Raw genomic sequence first — 24368 nt, forward strand, 5'->3', positions numbered from 1 at the left:
CGCTCTCCTGACTATGTAAGTCCCCGTTACAAGGGAAATCGACCCATCCTGGGTTATGTGTGGACTCCTCCAGCCCAAGGGGGGGGATCCAGCCAAGCACCTAACCCAGGGAACTTCCCTCCTAACTTCCCACAGGAGGGCAGAAATTCTCCAAATCCTGGGCAGAACTTTTTCCCCAGGTATCCACCCAACTTCCAACCCCAAAATCCTCCACCCTTCTTTCCCCAATTCCCTGAGCCCAGACAACCGAATCCGGGAGAGGGGAGGCCAAGGGTGGAGGGGTATCCAAATCTTCCCAACCAGGGGTACTACCAAAGAAGGGATAGCTACCCTTCCCGGGATCAGCTCAGGGGAGAAAACAGGGCCCCGTATCAGCCTGAGCGGGTTTCCCAGTTAGAGCGCCAGGTCCAAAATATGGCACGGGATCTGGGTCAAATACTGAGGGCTCAGCAAAACCCTCAGATCGGCATGCCGGCGCAGAACGCACCCAACTCTGGACCTGGTGCTCCAGAACAATGACGGGGGCAGCACCCCGATAACTCACCGGTTCCCAGGGAGGAGGCACAAAGGGAAGGGGGGTGTAAAGCCTTGGAGGAAGCTTCCTTCCTCACTTGTAAACAGCCCCTGGAAACCCAGGAACCGGAAACAAAATCTCTTGCCCCTGAAAGTCTGCCTCCTAAGGAGCAGAGGGGGGGTAGGAGAAACAAAAGACCCAAACAGACTCAGTTTGAGGAGGAGGTACAGATCTTCCAATTTGAGGGAGAGGGGTCCTCAGAGGATCCTGGGAAAAGGATCTTCTCCTTCAGAGAGAGGGGAACTCCTCCCAAAGAAAAATGGGTCCCTAGGGATGCAAATCCAGACTGGGGAGATGTGGAGACTGAGCTACCGCCGCCCACCATCTCATCCCAGAACCAACAGCAAGAAAATCCCCTGGTTCAAACCCATCCTGGTGACTGCCTCCAAAAAGGGGGGGGCGGCCCGGAACCGGAGCCAGGGGAACCCACAATGGCTCTGATTTCCAGTTGCCAACTTTTTCTTTCAGATTCCCAAGGCTCTCCACAGAATTCTGCCCAAATCTCTTCGCTAGCGATGTCCAAAACCAGAAAGTTAGCCCACCAGTTGTCCAAAAATGTGCATTATCTGTGCCCCCTTGAGGAGAAGGAGGGAAGATATTATGCCCCGGTACAAGTACAGGGGCAGGGTACGATTTCAGCGCTGGTGGACACGGGATCTCAAGCTACCCTTCTGTCCAGAAGGGCCTTTGATGAACTAAATGCAGGAAGGGGAGGGAATTACCAAATTCCTCTCACCTCTCTTCCTGGACAACTCCAGAACTTTGACGGGAAGGAAATTCCCGTCGAGGGGACGGCAGACTTGGACATTAAAATTGGGCGACACAAGTTGAAACACCCGGTCATAGTTGTGACCCCAGAGGGCACCCCTTGTTTACTAGGGAATGACCTCCTGAGAAGGTTGTCACCCTTAATAGATTGTGTAAACAAGGTCCTCTGGACCCAGACTAGCCGACCAATAAAATTAAAACAGAGTGTCAACCATGTTAGTTTAAACGGCACCTGCCACATGGTTGAACAAAAACCTGACCAAGTAGAATTTCACTTCCAGAATAGCCAAATTCCAGACGTGACAGTAATAGCAGTAGGACAACAGACTGGTGATGGGGGGTCCTCTCTATTTCTGAAAATCAACCTTCCTTCCAGTTTAAGGTGGTATTCCACACTGGAAGGAAACACCCTGAGATTCTATACTAATCCACAATCAGAAACTCCCACTCCTATAGTCCAGAAAGATGTGAAATCAGCTCAGAGCCTGGCTGATATTCAGCAAATTGGAGAGCAGTTGTTCATCCCTGTTCAGTTAAATGATGGGAAGGACTCTGTTCTTGCTCGAGTGTGTGTGAACAACGGTAAGAGCTTCATCAGCGAAGCCATGTTCCGCCAACTCCCAAAAGATCCAGCCATTCCCACATTCAAACTGATAGACAAATGGGAAATGGACCTGGAAGCGCCTAATTCCAAACATCTCCTGCCAAGCAGGTGTATGCTCAAAATCTCCATTGGCAACAAGAGCATAGTCCATAATTGTTGGGTCGTGCGAGACGTCCCTGCCGCCTTTTACTTAGGCAGTGACATTCTCAATCGCTTTGCCATTAGTTTGGACCTAATAAACTTCAAAGCTTGGTCCCGATTAGCGGATAATCCCATGGGCTTTGATGATCCAGAAAAAGCATTTAGGTCAGCTCAATTGCTACCTTATGCAGTTGAAATTCAGATCAAAGAGGAAGTCACCATCCCAGAAAGGACCCGACAATTCTCCCTGGAAGTGAAAGTTAAAAGAGGACAACATTTGAAAAACCCTGATGCTTACATACATCTAAACGCTTCTCTCCAACAGCAAGGGTTAGGGGTAAACCCAACTCCATTAGTCAACATAGAACATGACACCATTCCAATAGAGGTGGATAACAGCGACTTAAAGAGTATTACTCTAGCCGCAGGCACCATTATTGGAATGGCGGTTGATGACCGACATTTTTCCATAGACTTAGGTAATGAACTGTTAGGGCCAATCCCCAAGGACTGCTTTGACAGTGACAGTGATGACAATACAACACCAGACAGGATTTTTACCCGGCATGGGGGGAACTTCCTGGTGTACACTTCTTGCCCTTATGGTAAGGAAGATGTGACTTGTGACTTCAGGAGGGATGAGGTGATTTTCCAAGTCCATGAGGGCTGCCTTTCCCACCTGAAGCCTCCAGTCCAAATCAGCACTCTGACCAGGGACTTCTCCACCCAGCTGGAGGAGGCCGCTGAGATAGCCAAACCAGAAGTCTTTCCAGGCTTCAGGCAGATGGTGGAAGAGAGAGTCAACCTAGCTGATGCCTGTGTGACTCTGGAACAAAAGCAAAAGTTGAAACAAGTTTTCTTGGATTTCCAAGATCTCTTTGCGGTAGACTCGTATGACTGTGGTCGCACCGACATCCACACAACAACAATCCCCACGGACCCTGGCATGACTCCAGTGTTTGTGAAGCAATATCGTTTGCCTCTCGCATCCATGGAGTCCCTTACTGAAATAATTAAGAACCTTGAGTCCAGGGGAATAATCCGTCCCGTCCACAGCACCTTCAATAATCCGGTGCTGGGAATATTGAAGCCAAACGGCCAGTGGAGACTCTGCGCCGACCTCAGGGAGCTCAACAAACGGGTCCATACTTCCCGATGGCCTCTGCCCTACATTGACCAAGGGCTGGCCCAGATCCAGGGGTCACAGGTATTCACTGCAATAGACCTGACCAATGGATACTGGACCGTGCCTGTCAGCAGGGAGGACCAATACAAACTGGCTTTTACCTTTGGGGGCCAGCAGTACACATGGACCCGGACTCCCTTCGGATACCTCAACTCCGGCAATGAATTTAACATTTTCCTACATAAGGCCATGCCCGACCTGGGTGCGAGGGGTAACCTGGCTTATGTAGATGATGTCCTCATCAAAAGTTCATCTGTGGAGGAACACATAGCGGAGATCCGTTATGTTCTGACCCAGTTGAGGGCCGCCGGAGCAAAACTTTCCTTTCAGAAAGCACAGTGGTGTAGAACCCGTGTTAATTTCTTGGGGCATGAGATTACTTCTCAGGGTCTCTGTCCCCAGGAAAAGAAAGTGGAAGCACTTCAGAAACTGAAAGACCCCACAACTCTGCGGGAACTAAGGAGCCTCCTTGGACTGACTAATTAAAGCAGAAAGTTCATTGAGGGCTACGCAGAGATCACCAGACCCCTGATTCATCTCCTGAAGGGGGGGGTCAAGTGGGAATGGGGTCCAGAACAAGCCGAGGCAGTAAGACAACTCAAAAGAAGCCTCTCACAAGCGCCCTGCCTAGCTTACCCTGTCAGAAACAAGGAGTTCTTCCTGGAGACGGGGTTCTCTAATACGTGCTTGACGGCAGTATTATACCAAAAGCATGACAAGGTCAATAAAGTAATATCCTATGCGAGCAAAACTTTATCCTCTGTGGAGGAAAAATTCAACGATTGTGAGAAGGCACTCCTGGCAACGGTGTGGGCATTGAAGAATTACCACCCGTTTATCCAGGGGGAACACATCATAGTGGAGACTCCACACCAGCCTCTGCAATATCTCCAAAGTGATAGAATCCGGGCCGGAAATGTGAGTAATTCCCGAATTACTTCCTGGATTCTGTCAATGCAAGGCTTTCCTGTGGAGGTCAGATATGGCCAAAACAAGAAGAGTCCCCTCGCGCAAGGTCTGGCTGACTTGCATGATTGTGCCAGAGAAAACTGTCTCGAGGACGAAAGTCTAAAAATCAAGGACAACACGGAGGCATACCTTAATTCCCCCCACAAAGTCTTTGAAGAAGACAAGTGTGAGGGAATGCCCACTGTCTATGTGGATGGATGCTCTTACCATGTTGACAACAACGGGGAGAAAGAACTGGTGGCTGGCGTAGGGAATGCATGGGCGAATGAGTCCCCAGAACCCTCCGCTGGATACAAAATTGGTCCCCGAAGTAGTCAGGTGGCAGAATTGATGGCTGTGCATCAGGCCATCCTCACTGCTGTCCAGCATCAACTCCGCGAACTGGTCATAATCACAGATTCGGATTATGTACGGAACGGGTTCGTGGAGCACCTGGTTAATTGGAAAACCAGAGGCATGTTATGTGCTAACAACAAACCCTTGAAACATGGGAAGTTGATCCAAAACATTGATGATCTGGTCACCTCAAATGAGATGACCATCTATTGGAAAAAGATCAAGGGTCATTCCAAAGTAGAGGGACCAGACAAAACTGGAAATGACTTAGCTGATCAGCTGGCCAAAACCGGGGCCATCCAAGGGGATCTAATTGAGATTGAGTCCCTGTTGGGGGAAATCCAGGTCACTGCTATCACTAGGTCCCAGACAAATGCTCACAACGACCTTTCAATTGCACAATGGAGTAAGGAGACCCCTGATGCTGATTTGATTACCGCTCAGAAGGGGGATCCAATTATTGGTAAGTTTTACCAGCACCTTGAGGACCCTGAGAACTTTCCCCTGACGGATACCGATTACATTGGGAAAGAGGACCTAAGGGTGTTGATGAAATGTCCAAAAATGTTCCGGATCCAAGACGGTTTGCTGGTAAGGAAATCCAAAGCTGGCCACGATCAGTGGGTGGTTCCTACCTCATTCCGAAGCCTGATGTTAAGTCACGCCCATGATGCGGCCACCGCCGGTCATAGGGGGTTTCACACAACATTGGAAATCTTAAGAGAGGTTGCATACTGGCCACACATGGGGCAGGACCTCGACCAATACTTGAAGGGGTATCTTGTGTGTGCACAATTTCAGCCATCATCCCTCACGCACCGTGCGCCTCTCCAAAAGAGGGGGATGACCCTGCCATGGTCAGATTTACAAATCGACTTTGTAGGCCCTGTGATTCGCTCTGCTAGGGGGAATAAGTACATGTTGACTGTGACATGCTTGTTTACCAAGTGGGTGGAATGTCTCCCAGCCCCAAATTGCAAGGCAGAAACTGCAGCTGCCCTGATGATTAACCACATCTTTTCCCGATTTGGTCTACCTCAAAGGATTGAGTCAGACAGAGGTAGCCACTTCACCAGTGAAGTAATGACAAAGATGTGGGAGATACTGGGGTTCAAAAGGAAGTTGCATATTGCTTACAGGCCAGCTTCTTCTGGGGCAGTAGAGAGATATAACCGGACAATTGTGAGCATCTTAAAAAAGTTTGTGGCAGATTCTGGGCCAAGTTGGGATATCCGATTACCTCTGGTCCTAATGGCCATCAGATCTACCCCTTCATCTGCAACCAAAATGTCACCATTTGAATTGATGACTGGGCGCAAGATGGTGCTTCCGCAGCATTTGCTCTACAGGACCCAAGAGCAGACACTGATAAATGCCTCCACAGCTCATGAGTATGTGGAGAATTTAAGGAAACACCTTCAACATGCTTTTGCTTATGCTCAGCGGAATCTAGAAAGATCAGCTGATAGCATGAAGACCCACTATGACCTGAAGACTTCCAGGAAGGAATATCAGGTGGGAGACCGGGTCTATCTATACAAATTCCAAAGAAACCAGGCAAAACAGCGGAACTTTTTGCCTACATGGAAGGGACCCTTTGAGATCATCGACAAGATCTCCCCTGTGGCCTACAAAATCCACATCCCAAAGGTCCTTTGGCAGCGGGGGAAGACAAGTGGGTCCACATAAACCAGTTGAAATGTTGCCATCCCAGGCACACTCTGCAACAACTGGAGGAATCCTCTGGAATCCTAGCGGGTACTGTCTCAGACTAATTCAGTTCCAACCATAAAACATACAACATCTAGTCTCTAAAATATTGTGATTTGCATGAAACTGTATCTTAGTTATACTGTTTTTTTTTCAAAATAAGAATGTAATGTTTCGTTATGATGAAATGCATATGCTGCCCCACTATCTCAACAGTGGTGGAAAAATGTCTATGAATAGGTATTGCCGCTCTTCCTTTGTCGTCCTAGGAGAAAGAAAACCTGGAGACGGGACAAGGAGGACGATCCGGAGACCGGTAGCGGAGACGCAACGGGCCCGGGGTACCGCCCAATCTTCCCATCAGGACCGGCGAGGAGGACCGATCGATCCACCGGATGAAGGAAGAGATGCTGAACTGGCCATCTACCGGAAGAAGATGAGAACTACATCCCAGGTCTTGCGAGTCCCATCAGTGAAACAGAATGGCCATCGCAAGAGGGGGGCTTGTGGGATGTATTTACCCATGCATCCGAGCCCTACCTCAAAACTGTGCAGTACTGACATGGAAAACATCATGATGGCCAGAGCTTCCCAGAAAATGCACAGGGAAATGCATGAAGAATAGGCTGCCACTCATTTTTGCCGATGTTATGGGACAGAAGGACACTGCCTAAAACCACCAGTGGACTACCCACACAGTAGTCTGAAACCATTGGGAGTGGCAATGCTGATTGCCAAAAGCAAACCCATAACTGTTGGGAATTCATTTTCTTAAATCCCGAAAAGGGGTGCAGTACCAGTACTCACCACTATCCAGAAGCCGGCGTTTTAAAACAACACCAGATTTTACTTTTTGTAGAAAACTGAATAAATGAACCCAAAACATGCCAAAGAAAGACATTTTAAGAGGTGAATCCAATGTAAAGTTATATTCTGAAGTGACTTGAAGGTTTATAACAAGACTGGCTGAGCTGTGGATTTCAGCAGTTTAAGTAAATTTGGACTGAAAGACACTACAAATCTAAATGTTTAAAAGAAATGAGTGACCTACTTTGAGTGTCACATAGGTTGCAATTGTTTAAATGTCATAGTTTTGAACTTAGAATCAGCATCATAGCTGCATATGTAAAAAAATGTCTTGACTTAAACTGGGTAACAAAAAGTGACATTTTATCTGAAACCTGGCTTAAGGAACTGAATTCTGCCCACCAGCCACCCCCATCAGGAGTGAAACTTGAGTCACAGCTGTGTTCCCAGGCCTATCTGCCTTTTGCTGGCCACACTAAGGATATGCCATCTCTCTGATAATTGAATTAAGGGGAGCCCCCACAGAATACAGGAGCTCTGAACAAAGCCCTGTCCTGACCCAGGCAGATGGTTTATTGCAGATGTCGTAAATGTAGCTTCCTCCTGGAAGTAAAGGGGAGGAGCACTGCCTGTGAGAGCAAGCTGGCTTGGCAGAACTGGAAAAACCAGAAATTCAACCTTGTGCTGGGGGGAAACCACACCCCTTTGGGGCCAGAACATAACTCTAAAAAGATGAATAACTCATAGTACGGACTTGTGAACATTTTATAAATGATACCATAATTCTTGTGATTTTTCTGCCCACATTTTAAGAGGTTTTTAGAACCGGTGGTATGTTCAGGGGGGTTTTAGCGGAAAAGAGGATATTACTCAAAATGTGTGCATGTGAAAAATCTGACACTTCATCAACTAATGTCCATACTCCTTGCGCACATGTGTGTAAATTTGGGTTAATGTCCGATATTGCAAACCAGTTAAAAAGTGCAAAATATTGCCATTTCTGAATGCAAGCTCTCAGGAAGAGCAGAGTTGGAACAGGGGATACCTCCTGTGATATGTGATGGGTGCATGTAATTTCAAACCACTGTGTAGCTATGAAATATGTATTTGGTTCAAATCTAGATTTGTGTGCAAGTTGACAGGAGGAGTGGACTTTCTGCAGGCTGTAAAATGACATCACTCTGACACAACTTAGCTCCCCCAATCAGGGGAGAAATGAAAGCTTGGCCAATGATAAGTGGAGAGGGGTAGGGTCTAGTGATGCTGCACACACACCCATAAAAAAAACACATAAAAGCAGACAGACAGGACAGATAGGGACCTTCAAATCCATTTGCTGCGGGACGCTCTGCTGGAAAATCCATACTTTACCTCCATCAATCTCTAGAGAAAGCTGTGCAGAAAGATCCAGACTTTAAATCCCTCAATCTTCAGAATCCATCAGGCCAGACCAGAGGCAGAGCAGAGCTGACCCAGATCACTGTGAAGTGCAGAGACCAGAGTCCAGTCTAAAACCTGACCAGATCCATGGCGAGGCCCATTTAATTCAAGAATATAGTGTGAGTACCTAGCAAACTGTGCAGAACCAATCTCTTAGTTAACATAATATAATTCAATCTATTTAATCTAAGTAGAACTGCCTCCTAACTGTCACCTGTCATTTGTAAAGCTGTCACCTGTCATTTTCTAGTTGCAAGCTGCACTTGTCTTTTTGAACTTTAAAATTTCAAATCTGAAAAACGACCTTTATTTAATCGCTCATATCTCCGTGACCGTTTGAGACTTGCAGTAACTTTCATCTGGAAGCTGAGATCCTAGGCTTTCCCTGGACCCCAAAACGATATTGCTAGCCCTTGTAGTTCCTCTGTAATCGCACCAGACGCATTCGCGAATTTTGCCGCGATTTGCAAATTTCTTCACGTGTAAAAACTGCTGCTGCTTGCCTTCCATTTGCCAGAAATTCGTTTAACCTGCTAATTATCCCTGAATCATTGCTAGTGTGAGCCTGGACTAATATTAACTAGATACCACTCACCCTGAACCTCTAGAGGGAATTAAAAGCATTTTAACATATTTTCACTCCATTGCCAGCACATATCAAAGCATTTTGCCTGTGTTTTCAACTTCTGTAGTCTAAGTTGCTGGGTGAACTGAATTACATTTGAATTGCAATTCTGAGAATTGTGTGCCTGCCTTCCATTTCCTTGCATTGCATAAAAGGGGGGGGTAAATTGTCCAAGAAAGTGATTACATTGTCTTTTGCTGAAATCCTATCAAGTTATTTTCTGTACTGCATTTCATTCCACATTGCATCCATTTGAAACCATAAAAGTATTGTTGCTATCTTATCCATTTCATGTCAACTCCTTAGTGATTATCAAGAAGTGTGCTAGTGCCAGATTCTCCGTTGTTAATCTTTATCATCTCAGATTAAGTGTGATATTCAATTATTAATTTATTCTAAAGTGTAATATATATATATATTGTTTAAATTATCAATTAAACCTTTTAACTTGCAAAACAGAACTACTTCTTGGCTCAGTGGGGTCAGGAGGATTCCAAGAGAGGGGTGTTATATAGGGGTAGTCATCCAGAACGCATGAACTGGACATAAAGTTATATCAATAAGGGTTTTCATTCAGTATTATAGACTAGGCGTTGACTTAGCTGTAGTGTTGAATTGAATCCTCTTACACAATCCAGAGTGGCGATAGGTTTTTTGCTAACTTTCCCAGGTGACGCAAGTAGTGCGTCATACTGAGGCAAAAAGGGGCCTGCGAGCCCCACGAATTTCGAGAGTCAGGACGGACGCGTACGATCCTAGACCCATCCCTGCCGTTATTCAATAAACAGCAGAATCACCTTGCTTCTTGTGTGTGTCTCATACTCATTTTTGGGATACGCGGGAGGAGTTGGGGCCTTCCAGCCCGGAGGTCCGTGGAAGGCCCAGCCGACCCCGGGAGAATCCCCCCGACACCGGTTTCGGGCTTTAAGCAGTAACGATCACACAGGTGTGCAAATAAAGATGTGATCATTGCACTGGTGTGTGTCCATGTATTTATTGAGAAGCTGGCGTTCCCGATCCGAGCAGCCCTCCGATCTGGGTGAGGTCAAACCTCAATCTCACAGTGACAGGGTGTCAGCCCCTTTGGGGTGTCACCCGGTGCGGACCGCACCCCCCCCCCGCACACCATGAATAATGAAAATGCCCTTACTTAGTGCTTGCAAAGCCTTAGAGTTTTCAGGTAGAAAGATACAGGTTGAAACTATTATATTTACTATATTTTGCTTTTTAGCACAGAAGCTGCTTATCCCAGGTCCCTTTTGCGGTAAGCCTTCTGGTTTCAGCATGCGCGTGTGCCCTCTCACCTGTTGATTTGTCAGTCTCTTCGGTCGACGTCACTTCAGGTAGTGGAGAGATAGTCTCGGTGCTCGGTGGCGGCGAGGTGGAGGGGAGTGGCTTTCGGACAACCTGCTTCCTGTCCTGTGTGGGGTCTACCGCTGCTGCCGTCTGGTCCCGCTGGATCTCATTGATGGAGACAAAATGGTTCCTGCTTTTGCTGCTATTGCCTGGCACCAGGCTGTTGGGCACCACATTAACCAGAGGTGGCGGCTGGACCAAGTTCTTGAAAAGAAACATAAGGTTTGTTGTTGTCAGCACATCATAAGGAAGAAAATCAGTAGATGGCAAGAATGCTACCACAAGGTATCTATAGACTTTAAATCTGTATTTGGTTCAGGTATGAGGACATGATAAAATAAAGATTGAAAGAGGACAACATAAAATAAAGATTGAAAGAGGGCATGATAAAATAAAGAGTGAGGACATGATAAAATAGAGATTGAAAGATTTGTACTCTGATTTATTTTGTATACATCATTCACTGTACGTTTTTCATGAAACCAGATAACTAAGACTATAGCTTAGGGTGACCAGATTTCCAAACGAAAGCCGGGACTGCCAACAACATAAAAGAAGGACTAGCCCATCACAGCCCACCCCTTACCGGCACTCCCCCAACACGCCCCCACAACCACCACCCAACCATATTTCCAGCCCTTCTCCTTTCTATAAAGTGTATATGATCTCATTTCTGCAGTTTTGTCTGTGAATCTTGGCATGTTAATTAAAAACAAGCGTTTGGTCTAATTGATATGACATGGCTTGCTGTGCAATTATTTTCAGCCAGTCTCTGCGGCACAGTCAGTAAGTGTTGTGACTCATACCTGAACGGTTGGGGGTTCAGCCAATCCTCCAACTTCAAAATTCTGGCAGTGTTGTGAAAAATGATTACAATTATAATTGTTGTCACCTGCCCTCTGCCCAAAACCAGAACAGGGTTTTTTAATTTAAAAAACTCTCTGGACGGGGGGACAGAGGGCCCAATTCCAGGACCCTCCCTGCAAAACTGGGACGTCTGGTCATCCTACTATAGCTGCTTTTAATCAAATCTCTCAGGCTGGTTGCGACACTCAATAGTTGGAATAGTTGGAATTTGCCTAGCGCTGGAGGTTAACATCGACTTCTCTTAAAGGATAGTTCCGGGACTTTTTTTTTATTGTCCCTACGGTTCGGCCATGTGTTTTTAAGCATAAATCGGTAGATCGTAGAAAACTTTCCTATGGACCATACCCGACTTTTCGTCCATTAACGCACTCGAAATCAGCCGCCATTTTCTGATAATCCTCTCACTTGCCGCATCGCCCTGGCTCACCTGCTTTTGCGGCACTAAATCAAATCCCCCGCCCCTGAGCCTGACATCAGCAGACGCGCACCGCCCATTTCCCAACGCCAAAGCACGTTTCGTGTCAACAATCGCTGCGCCTCAGCTAATGACGTGTCGCCATGGAAATGGCAGGACGCCTCTTTCCTCAATAAGTATAAACACACCGTTTCACAACACACAGCAGCAGATTTTCGATTCCATTATTCTCTCTGTGTTACTTTGAGTATTCTGTGACTCGTTTCTGTGCTCTGGTCAGCTACCTTCGCCACTTCTAGGCCTTGTGAACACCTGTACCATCTCTGTAAATTATTTTACTTTCTTTACCACACAATGGCTACAATAATGCCGTATATGTACGAGCCCGAGTACACCGAGGAAGAACTACTGGAAAGGCAAGCACGCGAAAACGATGGGGATTCGGACGGCAGTTGGGAGGACCAGTCAACGGATGAAGAGCCTGGACCATGTCGCATGGACGGCGTCTCCACCTGGTGCACGTGCAATCGGTGCGAGCTAATGCCAACTGAGGAGGAGAACTGCTGCTGCCGTGAAAATTCCGGGTGCTTGGCCTACATTTCGGAAGGCGAGCCAAGTCCGCAATGCATCACCGAGCTGCCAGAGTTCAGGGAAGCCTGCCTCTCACGGACCGTGTTGAGGATGATGATGGTGCTTATGCACGAACTTCGCGGCACTGTTCGTCCGCGTAATCCGAGTAACGAGTAAGTATACTCTGGTTGTGATGTCAGTGATGCCACTACTATGTCATGGTCGTCTCCCACAGCACTCAGCAGAAGGAAGCTTGCCATAGAAGGGCTGGTGAATGCAGTAATAGACTGTTAGCCATGGTCTGAGGAGCCAATTCAGAAATAGAATTCAATAATCCTTGCAAAGAACAAGTACAAATCAGACTGCAGAGCAAGAGCTGGAGAGTAACTGGAACTAACATTGGACTCAGGGCGGGGGTGGGGCTGATTTTTCTAGATCTGTCAGCGGCTTTCGACAGAGTCGACCACCCCATCCTGTTGTCCCGTCTTGCCGCGATGGGCATATCTGGTCATGTACTAGCCTGGTTCACCTCGTTCCTGGTGGATCATACTCGGACTCTCTCCATGCCACCTTTTTCAGCTGCCCCCCACCATTTTAGCTGCGGAGACCCGCAGGATTCTTCCATGTCTCCAATTCTTTTTAACATCTATGTTTGGGCACTTGTTTGTCTCATCCGCTCCATCGGCGGCAGGTGTTATTCGTATGCAGACGACACTCAGATCCGGATACGTTTAGATCTACATCAGACTGAGATGGTGTCATGCTTGCGAAGATGCTTGACGGCTGTTGGTTGGGGTGTCCCCCTGATCCTTCACTTTGGGTTTCCTCTTTCTGGCATGTCTCTTTTGGTGCCCTCCCCATCCCTACGGGGAAGGGGAAAAATCTGGGTGTAACACTATCGGCTTCTCTCTCTATGGAGAGCCAGGTTGCAGCCATTTGTCAAACCGGACATTTTCAGCTGAAAGTCCTGAAAAAAGTGCTCCCTCTGATTGCTGAGCCTCTTCGTCCTCCGGTGGTAGCAGCTCTTATACTATCCCGGTTGGACTATTGCAACTCTTTATATCTGGCTCAACCGAAGGGGCATATTCAGAAACTACAAGGTCTGCAAAACTTGGCAGCTAGAGTGGCAGCTGGCTCCCCCCATGGAGGCCATTTCTCTCCGGTTCTATGATCTCTCCTTTGGTTACCTGTGAGTCAACGTATCAGGTTTAAGGCTCTATATATTGTTCACCGGGCTGTACATGATCTGGGAGCAGTTTCTCTGAGCCGCGTTTGTGCGTTATCATTCTAGCCGCCAGTTGTTCTGTAACTGCTGACCTGCTTATCGTGCCTCCCCATCGACGAGCACGGATAGGAGATCAGGCTTTTTCCATAGCAGCTGCTATTTTATGGCATGAGCTGCCGCCACCTATAAAAAAACTCTCCAATCACCTAGCTTTTAGGAAAGCCATCAAGACGTTTCTCTTTTAGAATGGCTGGCTCTGTTTGTCTTTCCTGCTATGGATGTGGCTCTCTCTCTAGCGCCAAGATACCCTCGGGTGGCCGCTGCGCTTAAGAAATGCTTAAAACATAACAGTGATGCAAAGGGCAGGGAAATGCCCGGGCTAGCTGAGCCTCGAGCTCTTCTTCTGCCATGGAGTTATTGTAGAATTGCTGGTTCCATAGTGAGTTTCTCTGAAAGTGCCCCCATGTGCCAGTTGTTCTGAATGACTTTGCGATAAAGCAGACCTATGCCTCGATGAACTCACTGCTGTAACCCCCAAAACTGCTGTGGTTTGTGTCGCAGGCCAATGTTTGCAAATTCTTTTGCACTGTATGTCTTCATATCGCAGCTGCTGAGGGACCTGCCCTCACTGACACTACATTTCCCAAAACAAAAGACTCAAGACAAATTCTGAGTTATGTTATAAAAGCTTTTATTCTGGGCCGTCACCAGTGTAGTGATCTTATGGCGCTAAGGCTTGTCCTGGTACTGGTGTGTTGAGCCCCGGGTAGACCAGACCAGGAGGGAAAGGAACACGGAGAGGGAATAAGGAGCAGAATTAGGAACAGAGGTGTTGCTACAGGAGGTGGGTGTGGAGTGGGGGTGCTGGCTGTAGGCCCAGATAGAAGCTCAGGCGCTACAACCAAAAGGCTAACTAGCCCTGAGTCCTGACAGTCCCAACCTTAGCGCAGCCCTGGGTCTTTTCCAGAACTAGCAACACCCCTGATTAAGAAAGCAACAGGACAGACAGAGAAATGGAATAGCACAAAAGCCCTGTGCCCAGGAATAATCAATTACAAGACTCATACTTTAAAAATGCTAAGGACGAGTGTGCTCGTCCTATTTGCATAGACTTGCATAGAGCTCAGCATTTAAGGAGTTAAAGACTTTTCCTTACTGAAGGTATTGCTCCAATATGGATTGTCCTATTTCATTGAGAGGATAGAAAACATCTGAAAATCTTCAACAACAAAACATCTTAGGGTGCTTTGCTCATAGATGGCCTATGATTGGCTGGTCTCAGGGGTAACGCACTGGCCTTGGAAGCAAGACGAAGTGGAGCAACACAGGCTCAATCCCCGGGTCGTGCTAAGAAACTCTGCGTATTAAGCGCATTATAAATAATCAATTACACTTACTAATACTGAATCTAACAAACTCCATATTCACATCACTATCTGGAGGAGACCAGCCCTCTGCACAGGGCCAGAGTTCCCGGGGATTACTCTTCATTGCACATTATGTTACCACTTCTGCACTTTCCATGCTGCCCTGCTGCCGTGACAATTGTTAAGGGTACCACAACCTGTCCCTGTGCTGTACGGCAAATGACGAAAAACCACACACGCCTGGCCTCAGCGCCACCACCTCCAGTGTCCATGGACCGTGGTGGTGAAGTGACGCAAACACCTCCGAGCGCTCCAGGTGGCGGACAGAGGCGATTGAGAACCAGGCCTGAGAAGCGACTGCACAGTCCCACTGGCAGCATCCATTTTGGAAAATGAAAAGCAATTCTGGTGCACTGTCCCCAAAATATCAAGTATTGATTGAATGTCGGTTAGTGGTTCTGAGGGCGCAGTTTGGTTAAGAAATGTGGTTATGACATATTTCTTTTCTGCTATTGCTGTCTTTTTACTTTCTATTTTTGTGGATCACTGATACCCGCGGGTCTCAAAACTGTACAATGCAGACATGTTTTGGCCCATCCACCGTTCCCTAACGATAGGAGGCCCAGAACTAATCACGCGCTCGGCATTCTCACAAGCAAGATTACATTAAAATCTGATGCCTGGCCCGCTGCAGTGATATTACATTCCAATCCTCAAAGCTCGCCTACCGTGGGTGGCACCGTGAGCAGCACGACGCAGTCACGTGAGCAGCATGATGCAGACAAGCAGCACGACGCAGACAAGCGTCAATCCCAGCGGCCAGTTCAACCGGGCGTCCTTCAGAGGTTATTAAAATAACAACCCTTGAGCGGGGTAACAGAAATGCATTCTTAAAACCAGCATGGCACCGCCATTTTAGGAATGGGTTGTCTAGGACACAACAGATGAGGGCAGCTTTAATCCACTCACTGTGGCCTATCAAAATGGCGCCGTTGACCCCAACTTCCTAATAAACTAATGCATTTGAGATTGTGAAGGTTTCCCAGCAGCAACGTGGGAAAACAAGCAGACCTGTATGAGGTGAATCAAAATGGCTGCGTTGACCTTAACTTCCTGGAATAAAAACACATATGGGATTTTGAAGGTTTGACACAGCAACAAGACGTTGACAACTGTTCAGTAGTTTCGCCAGGTGAGATGACTGCTTTTTGGCGGTATCCAGTCTATGCCACACAAAAGGAGGAGGTGCCGACTCGGCAAGTCCTGCTGAGGAGGATGCAGGACCAAAGCATAGCCCCATGCACAAAGGCCTCTCCCAAAGAACCGTTCTCTAGTCATTTAGGTTGCCACGTCATTCAAAAGCACCGCACAGAGAACAAGAGCTAGCAGAGCCCGTCCCTTTTCAAAGTCCCTTCCCATGAGTCTGAGCGTGTGGATGTAGGTGTGCCAGGAGGGGGGAGGGGCCCAGGGGACAAAGATAGTAACCTGATAACATTGGGATGTACATAAATAGTGCACATGTAGGCCTTGGGTCAGCGTTTATATCAATATATAGTTCCAAAGGATCAGTACCAGGTTAGAGGGGAATGTGGGGGGTACCCTCAGTGTTTAGGAGCAGTGTGGGTTTCAAAACCCCCATATGGTGTGTCCGGAGCATTTCGCAGCCCCACTCAACTTAACTCAACTGTTTCTGGGCATTCCATTCATTGGACAGGTACAGGAGTGGAGGCAAAGGGAAATATGGCAATTTGTCCAGAATTCTTCACTTTGTTCAAGACATACATGTGTAAAGCGTTACTGCTGTTTACAAACATGCTAACAGATTTCACAGACTTGGCTGTCCAGTAGGGTGACCAGATTTCCAAAACGAAAAACCGGGACGACCAACAACATAAACGAGGGACTACCCCATCGCAGCCCACCAATTACTGCCCCTACCCCAACATGCCCCCACAGCCCCCACCCAATCCTATTTCCAGCACTTCTCCTTTCTATAAACTGTATATGATCTCATTTGTGCAGTTTTGTCTGTGAATCTTGGCATGTTAATTCAAAACAGGCGTTTGCTCTCATTGCTATTACATGGCTTGCTGTACACTCATTTTCGAACCAGTCTCTGCGGCACAGTCAGTAAGTGTTGTGACTTGTACCTGAAAGGCTGTGGGTTCGAGCCAATCCATCAACTTCAACATTCTGAAAATGTAGTGAAAAAAAAATTGCAATTTTCATGACTGTAGCCCCTCAGACGGGGTTTCTAAAATGAAAAAACTCGGGACCCTGGGACGGAGGGTGATTTCCCCAGACTGTCCTGGGAAAACCGGGACGTCTGGTCACCCTACTGTCCAAGCATACAAAAATCATGTTGGCACCCTGGTCTAAGGTTTAGAAAAAGAGTGACGGGCGCCCCTCCGCGAGAACGAACACGGCCTAATGACCTGTTCTATGGGAAGGTGCCCACTCAAGAGTCCGTAGCCACATTTCAGCTCACTTTACCTGTGAGCTAAAGTGTGGCTGCGGACTCTCGAGTGGGTACCTTCCCAAAGAACAGGTCATTTAGCCGTGTTGCTTCTCGCATGACTAGTTTTTGATTTTCTAGGGTATACGTTGATGTAAATGCGTGAATACGTTTCAGTGGTGATGTCACGTACCTGCTGTGTATGCTGGCCACTGGCCTTCAGTTGGCATTGCTTCTCCAGCTGCGCAATGATCACACTCTGGTTGTTTATCATGGACGCCAGTAGTCCATACTTCTGCTGAAGGTCCTGGTACTTGGTGGCAATTTTCAGGACCTCGGCGGTGGTGTTAAGCACCCGGTTCTCCAGCTGGGAGGCCTCCAGTGAGTAGTCCTTCTTCTGGATGATCTCGTGCAGCAGTTGGGTGTAGAGTTGGGTGACCCGGGAGTTCATGTTCCGGCTCTCCTTGCGCAAGAACCTTACCTCGTTGACCACGGTTCCGTCCACCTCGACGATCTGCTTGAGCTGCTCGATCTGCAGCTGCTGCTTCCGCAGCTCCTCTTTGAGGTCGTGGATCTCGGTCTTGTTCACGCCAGACCCTTCCGTGTTCTTGGAACTCACGCAGATGGCTCCAGAGAGTTTTTGCTGTGGAACGATGAACGTGTACGAACACTTCCCCGTCCCCTGTTTGTCGGGGGGAGATCGGCTGTAGCGCGCTTTCGCCGAGTCGTGAGCATCAGCGGGACTCTCCTGTTCCCCCTCGGTTTCTGAAAGCACAACACCAACCAGCACCACCAAGAGGGCCCTTGTGTATGCCTTCATTCTTCCAGCTCTCCTAATGCAAGCCGCTTATGCAAATTCCTGTGTTAAAAAAATACATATATTAGTAGGTGTCAGTCACTGCTTCTTTCTCATCATATAACCTTTGGTATTATTTTAACTGCCTCAACCAAAAAACTGTAACATAGGCCCAATTGTAATGTAAAATCATGCACCTTGAACCCCAGATTGCGCTTACATTCCCACATGTGTTACATGTGTTACCCAAATAACAAAAGCAAATGTCTGCAAAAGACACAGATAAGTAGGCAATTAAATATGCAAGCTCCATGACCTGCCCATTAGACAGAGTCGGGGCCTGGAGCCTAGCTTGTCAATGAAAACATGCTGCTGGCCGTTAAGGGCCGGGAGGATAGCTCAGCGGCAATGCGCTCCCCTTGGAAGCAAGACGACGCGGAGCAACACAGGTTCGAACCCCGGGTCCGCACTTGCAAACATCCGGCTATTAAGTGCGTTATAAATAACCAATCACAATTATGTTCATATTTATTGTTCATTCATTATAATGTCTAATTTACATATGTAACCTTTTCACACATTTGGTTATAAACAACAGCCTGCTTTTCTCAATCTGCAAACACTCCCAGCGTTTACATTAATACACAGTTTCTAGCATTTATTTAGTATTGTATTCATTTATAAAGCACCCCACAGCCTGTGGGCACTGAGGCACTGTTACAGAGTACAGTAGAATGCAAGCAATATTTCGGGTAAGGGTTATACATAGTTACATGGGAACAGGGAAGGGGGTGCGGGATAGGGGAGGCGTATATGTGGTTTTAGGCGAACAACCACGTTTTGAGAGCTTTCTGGAATGTATAGTGAGAGGGTTCTGCTCCGAGAGAGGTTGGCATGCAGTTCCGATGTCTGGCTGCAATACAAGGGAAGCTGGCCACCTGCCTTGGCGCTTGTGACCTTGGGCAGCACAAGGCGATGGGAGTAGGGAGTTCTGGTGGGTCTGGATGAGCCTGCCGTTGTTACCTTGTTGGAGAGTTAAGTGGGGGTGGTTTTGGCAATCCACTTGTGAGTGGTGACCAGCGTTTTAAAAAGGATGTGCTCTCGGATGTGGAGCCAGTGGGCTTTACGCCTTGCTGCACTTATATGGTCCCTTTTGGGAATGCCAAGGGCGGCTCTGGGTGCATTATTCTGATGGTTTGTAGTTTCATTAGGTTTTTTGAGGAGGTGCCAGCGAAGAGGTCATCACAGTAGTCCAGTGTTGACTCAATAATGGCTTTGGCAATAGAGAGGCAGTTCTCGGTGGACAGGTAGGGTTTCGCTGCATTGAGTAGTTTGGTTGCGTAGGCAGCAGAGGATGCGATGGCGCTAACCTGCCGGGACATCGAGGGGGTGGCGTCTACGTGGCCCCTCCTAAGGTTTTGAGTCATGGAACATTGATGGCTTTATTTAAGTCCTTCATTCTATGGTTCCATGTGATAATGTCGCTGTGCAAGTGTCTCCAGGTAGGTCACTTTTTCTCCAGAGCCCTTTACGGGGATGGGTCTGATTATATTATTAGCTCCAATCCTAGAATATTTAGGGAAAGTGTTTTGATTGTCTGGAGGGTGCATTTTTAGGGAAATGTCTCCACCTGGCGGCCAGTTTCACGGCAAAATTACCACTGGATCCCATTCTACTGTTGGACCCTTGCAATGCTTGTGTATCCCTGGTGCCAGCTTCATGGAACTCGAAGAGGAGCAGGAAAGAGTGAGAGGAAAACAGACTGTTGAAGAAGGTCTAGGGGGGCACAGCGGCAGATAAGGGATTGCACTTAAACTTTGGAGAAATCAATCATTATTGGTGAAACGAGGAGCAGTGTGCATCTTTCTAATACTCGCCTTTTCCTGATACATCCAGAGCATGGATGAAGCATGGGCGCTCAAACCAAGGCTGTAGAAACAGGACCATAAAAGGCCCTGTTCTGCGAGATATCCTACACGCTTACATTCCATGTACAATACAACTTTCAAAAATACAGCGGCAATATGGTAGCTCAGAGGGGCAATGAGAAAAAAGACCAAGGCTAATTAGCCTTCGGTGTGGGCCGCACACCCCTATAGCCACTTGGGGTTAATTACATTCTTCCAATCCTTGTAGTGATGATAAAGGGGCAATCCTTTGGCTACTGAAACAGAGATGAATTCTCACTGGGTTCAATTGCAAAAAACTGATGGGAGCCTCCCACCCGTTTATTGGGTCTTTGGTGACTCCGGTGAGCTTGGAATAGCTCGCTCGCTAGGGCCGGGTCACTCTGCACGGAGCCGAGCATTGAGAAGAACTAGGCTCAGCCAAGGGCTCCTATCTTATGTACAAATCTGGGAGACCCTCGATTCAGAACGAACGTGGCCAAATAACCTGTTCTCTGGGATGGTTCCCACTCAGGAGCGTCTATAAACACTGTACGTTCCACAGCAGAGAAATAGCCATTGCATACCAGCCTGGTACTGCCCGCAAGGACCGTCTAGCACCCAAATGCTGGGCAATCCCCTCCTCTGAACATGGGTGCCACCAGCATCCATCCCCCAACACATCACATGCCTCCGCCTTCTTGGGCGTCATCAGTGAGGTGAAGCTGTGCCACGCTAAGACCTCCTGCTTGCTGGGCTTAGGAGGGCTTGAATATGCCCAACAAGGCTCCCGAAAGCTCCACTCACTGCTACAGCGCATTGGCACAAGGCAGAGCCTCGCGGATTCCGTCCGTGTCTCCCCGCTACCAACTTTGCCTTTAAATTCCCCAGACAGTGACATCATTTCATCTAATCTCCCTAAAAAACCTCATGACCGCTGTAACCTGTGCAAAACTGACTAAAATCTCCCTGAAAACGTAGCATTGAATACTTGACTGATAAAGACACCCCGGGTTAGTTGAATGAATGATGTAAACGACATCGTAACTAGGCGTTCTCGGCCATCGTCTCTCTGGAATGCATTTTCCCAAACTTGGAATGTTTCTGTCTGGCAGCCGAGCCTGGAATATCTCCTCCAGGTTTAGGGCAAACTTGTTATGAATTTTTCAAAAGAAGCAGCTCACTTTGGGCAGATTCCAGAAATCCTTGTCGCTGTTTCTGGATGTGCTGGACAAAAACAAAGGGAGATGGTGGCATTTCTGTTTATATTCCTTTAAAACACATGGTGGTTTGGACTGGCAGCTTTAATCTCAGCCCAAATTGCTTTTGACGTGTTCTGTAAACTCTGCCAGAGGATAAACACTGCCATGACACAGGGGGACCCATGTTGAACATATAAACAGATCCCAGCAAAGACCCTCGGATGAGGAGCGTGCTGATCAACTCTGCAGAGCAGTCCCAGCGCAGAGGTCTGGAGGATCCATCCGGGATTTGTATGGGCAGAGATCCAGTCTATTCTCCAATTTATTGATATTGGATCTTGTGGATCTGGGAACTAATCCCGGCTTCAGCGTTTGACCGAGGAGTTGTCTGATTCTCAGCAAACCGCTTTAGGTCGAGGTACTTCAATGACTGAATATGTACATAACCACTGAGATTGCTCAGCAAGTTAAGTGTTTGCGTTTCACATCTGTGTCCAACCTACATTCCCAGTATCCAATCCCAACAGGGCGTAGTCCGCTCTTTGTCCTTCCGAGTTCATAAATTAGATACTATTAAATTGTGTATTATATGGGATAAGGTATCCCCACCATACCTTATAAGTTAGCAAAGAGTTCTTTATAAGGTGACAGAACTCTAAGGTGACTTGCAAAATCCTGTTTACATATAGTAGGGGGTATTTTATCACTTATAATACATGGCCTCACAATGTCACCCTCTTTAATTCCTGGCCCCTTGCTTAATCTAATATCAGAGATCTTCCATTTACTTATTCATTTATCAATGTAGAATCTGTTTGGATTTTAAAAAGCTGATATGCAGCTTTGAATGTGCTGCAGAAAAATAGTTTAAACATTTCAATAAAATGCATTGAAAAAACGTCATTTTGTATTTCAGGATAAGTAAGAACATGCAGCTTCTCGCTCACATTTGTCAAACTCCAGCAGTGCACAAAGGACGGAATTTGAAAAGATTGTCAGGGCTTTAATTAAGTGCTGCAGCGACACCTGGAAGTCTGCCCTGTGCTGGCTCGAGCTGCAGGCATTATGACATCACAAGCAAAGCGGAGAAACGGATTAGGCAGCAGTTGCGATGTCATTTTCTTATTACAGGTCAGCGGTGACGTCACAATTAGCCTTATTTATTTATTTATTCGCATTTGTTAAGCGCACATACAGCCCATAGGGCATCGTGGCGCTTGTTACAGAGATGACTTGTTATACATACAAAGAAGTCATTACTTAGTTACAAGAGAGTAGTAAGGAGAAGATAGGAAAGGAAGAGGAGATGATGTTGTACGACGAGCTAGTTGAACAAGGTGGTTTTCAGTTTTTTTCGGAAGGCAAAGAGAGATGTTTCTGCTCTGAGTGTGCTAGGAAGTGCGTTCCATAGCTTCGGTGCAATGTAAGGGAAGCTTATTCCACCTGCTCTGGCTCGTTTGATGCGTGGGACCCTAAGCTGGTTGGTGTGGCATTGTCTGGTTGGTCTAGTGGAGTGCGATCTGACTAGCGTGTCAGACAGGTAGGAAGGTGCAGATAGGTGAATACATTTATGTGCAGTGGTAAGTATTTTGAATGTGATGCGCTCTTTGACAGGTAGCCAGTGTGCTGCCTTTCTGGCTTGCGCGATGTGGTCCCTTTTAGGTATATTGAGGGCTGCTCTTAGTGCATTATTTTGTGTTGTTTGGAGTTTATTGAGATTAGTGATGGAAGTACCAGCCAGTAGTGCATTACAATAATCTATCTTGGCTCCTATGGTGGCTCTTGCAATAGATAAGCAATTATCTTTGGTTAGGAATGGTTTAATGGCATTAATGAGCTTAGTGCTCAGAGCGGAGGCAGAGACAATGGCGTTGACTTGCTTGTCCATGGATAGTGATGCGTCAATGTGGACTCCTAGTGTTTTTACAGAAGGTAGAACTGGGATGACACAATTGTCTATGCAGAAGTTTGTGTAGAGAGGGTCGAGATTCTTGAGAGTGGATTTTTGGCCAAGGATGAGAATTTCGGTCTTGTCACCGTTAAGACATAGGCCATTCGTGGCCATCCATGCTTGGATGGTGGCGTATATATTCTGGAGGGTGGTTGCGTCCTGGAGGTAGTGTCCTGTGAGCGGGAGGAGTACTTGGGTATCGTCAGCGTAGTTGGTGTATGTGATCCCAAGTGCGTCCAATTTGTCAAAGAGAGGTTTGGTGAAAAGATTATAGAGAGTGGGAGCTGTACATGAACCCTGGGGGACTCCATACCTGATGGTGGTAGGCTCTGCGTTGGCTATATTGGAGAACACTTTCATCACTCTGCCTTTGAGGAAAGAGGTAATCCAATTTGTGGCTTGTTTGGAGAAATGAGCGGCCTGAGTTAGGTGGTTCGTGAGAATGGCATGATCGACTAAATCAAAAGCCGCTGAAAGGTCTAGGAGGAGCAGGAGGGCCGGCTTACCTTTATCTAGGATTAGGGTGATTTGATTCTTCAGATCTAGTAACGCAGTTTCAGTTCCATGACCTTTACGGAATCCGGACTGCCTTTTGCCTAGGACAGAGTTGTTTTCCAGGTAGGCCTGTATCTGCATATGTGCAGCTTTATCTAGGATTTTTAAGAGAAATGGAACCGTTGTAATGGGCCGGTAATTGTTAGGTTGGGCGGGGTCCAAGGTTGGTTTCTTTAAGAGCGGGCGTACCCACGCTTCTTTAAGGCTGTCCGGGACTTTACCCGTCTTGAATGAGGCATTAATGAAAGCTGTGATGATCGGTGCGAGGGGTGCAGCACACTCTTTGATTATGTTGGGGGGGCAGATGTCGCCTTTGCATTGAGATGGTTTGAGCTGTTTAAGGATGTGGAGAGTGTCCGACTCGGTGATTGGCGAAAAATTGAATTTTGAGGTGTGCTTATCTTTGGCGGTATTGACGGAGAGGGTCTGTTGGGGGTGTAGAGCCCTATAGTGTTCTGCTATTTTAGTTTGGAGAAGGTCTATTTTATTTAACATCGCTGTTTGGATGCTATTGCACCAGGCTTCATCCTTAACGATCTCATCTGTGCAGATAGGAGGGATAG

The 24368-nt window shown here is 47.2% G+C and overlaps 1 protein-coding gene across 1 annotated transcript in view; it reads right to left on the minus strand.

Annotated features, from left to right (window-relative positions):
• ANGPTL6 (angiopoietin like 6) overlaps nucleotides 1-24368 on the minus strand; it is a 250158-nt gene that overhangs the window by 130443 nt on the left and 95347 nt on the right. Inside the window, exons 2-3 of the mRNA XM_069604048.1 lie at nucleotides 17609-18274; nucleotides 10465-10720 (exon numbers count right to left, since the gene is read on the minus strand). Coding sequence (XP_069460149.1) covers nucleotides 10465-10720; nucleotides 17609-18235 — 883 coding nt within the window. The 5' untranslated portion in view covers nucleotides 18236-18274. The remainder of the gene's footprint in view (nucleotides 1-10464; nucleotides 10721-17608; nucleotides 18275-24368) is intronic.

This window comes from Ambystoma mexicanum, chromosome 3q (genome assembly GCF_040938575.1).
Source record: "Ambystoma mexicanum isolate Mex_15411 chromosome 3q, UKY_AmexF1_1, whole genome shotgun sequence".
In the NCBI taxonomy this organism is placed as follows: Eukaryota; Metazoa; Chordata; class Amphibia; order Caudata; family Ambystomatidae; genus Ambystoma; species Ambystoma mexicanum.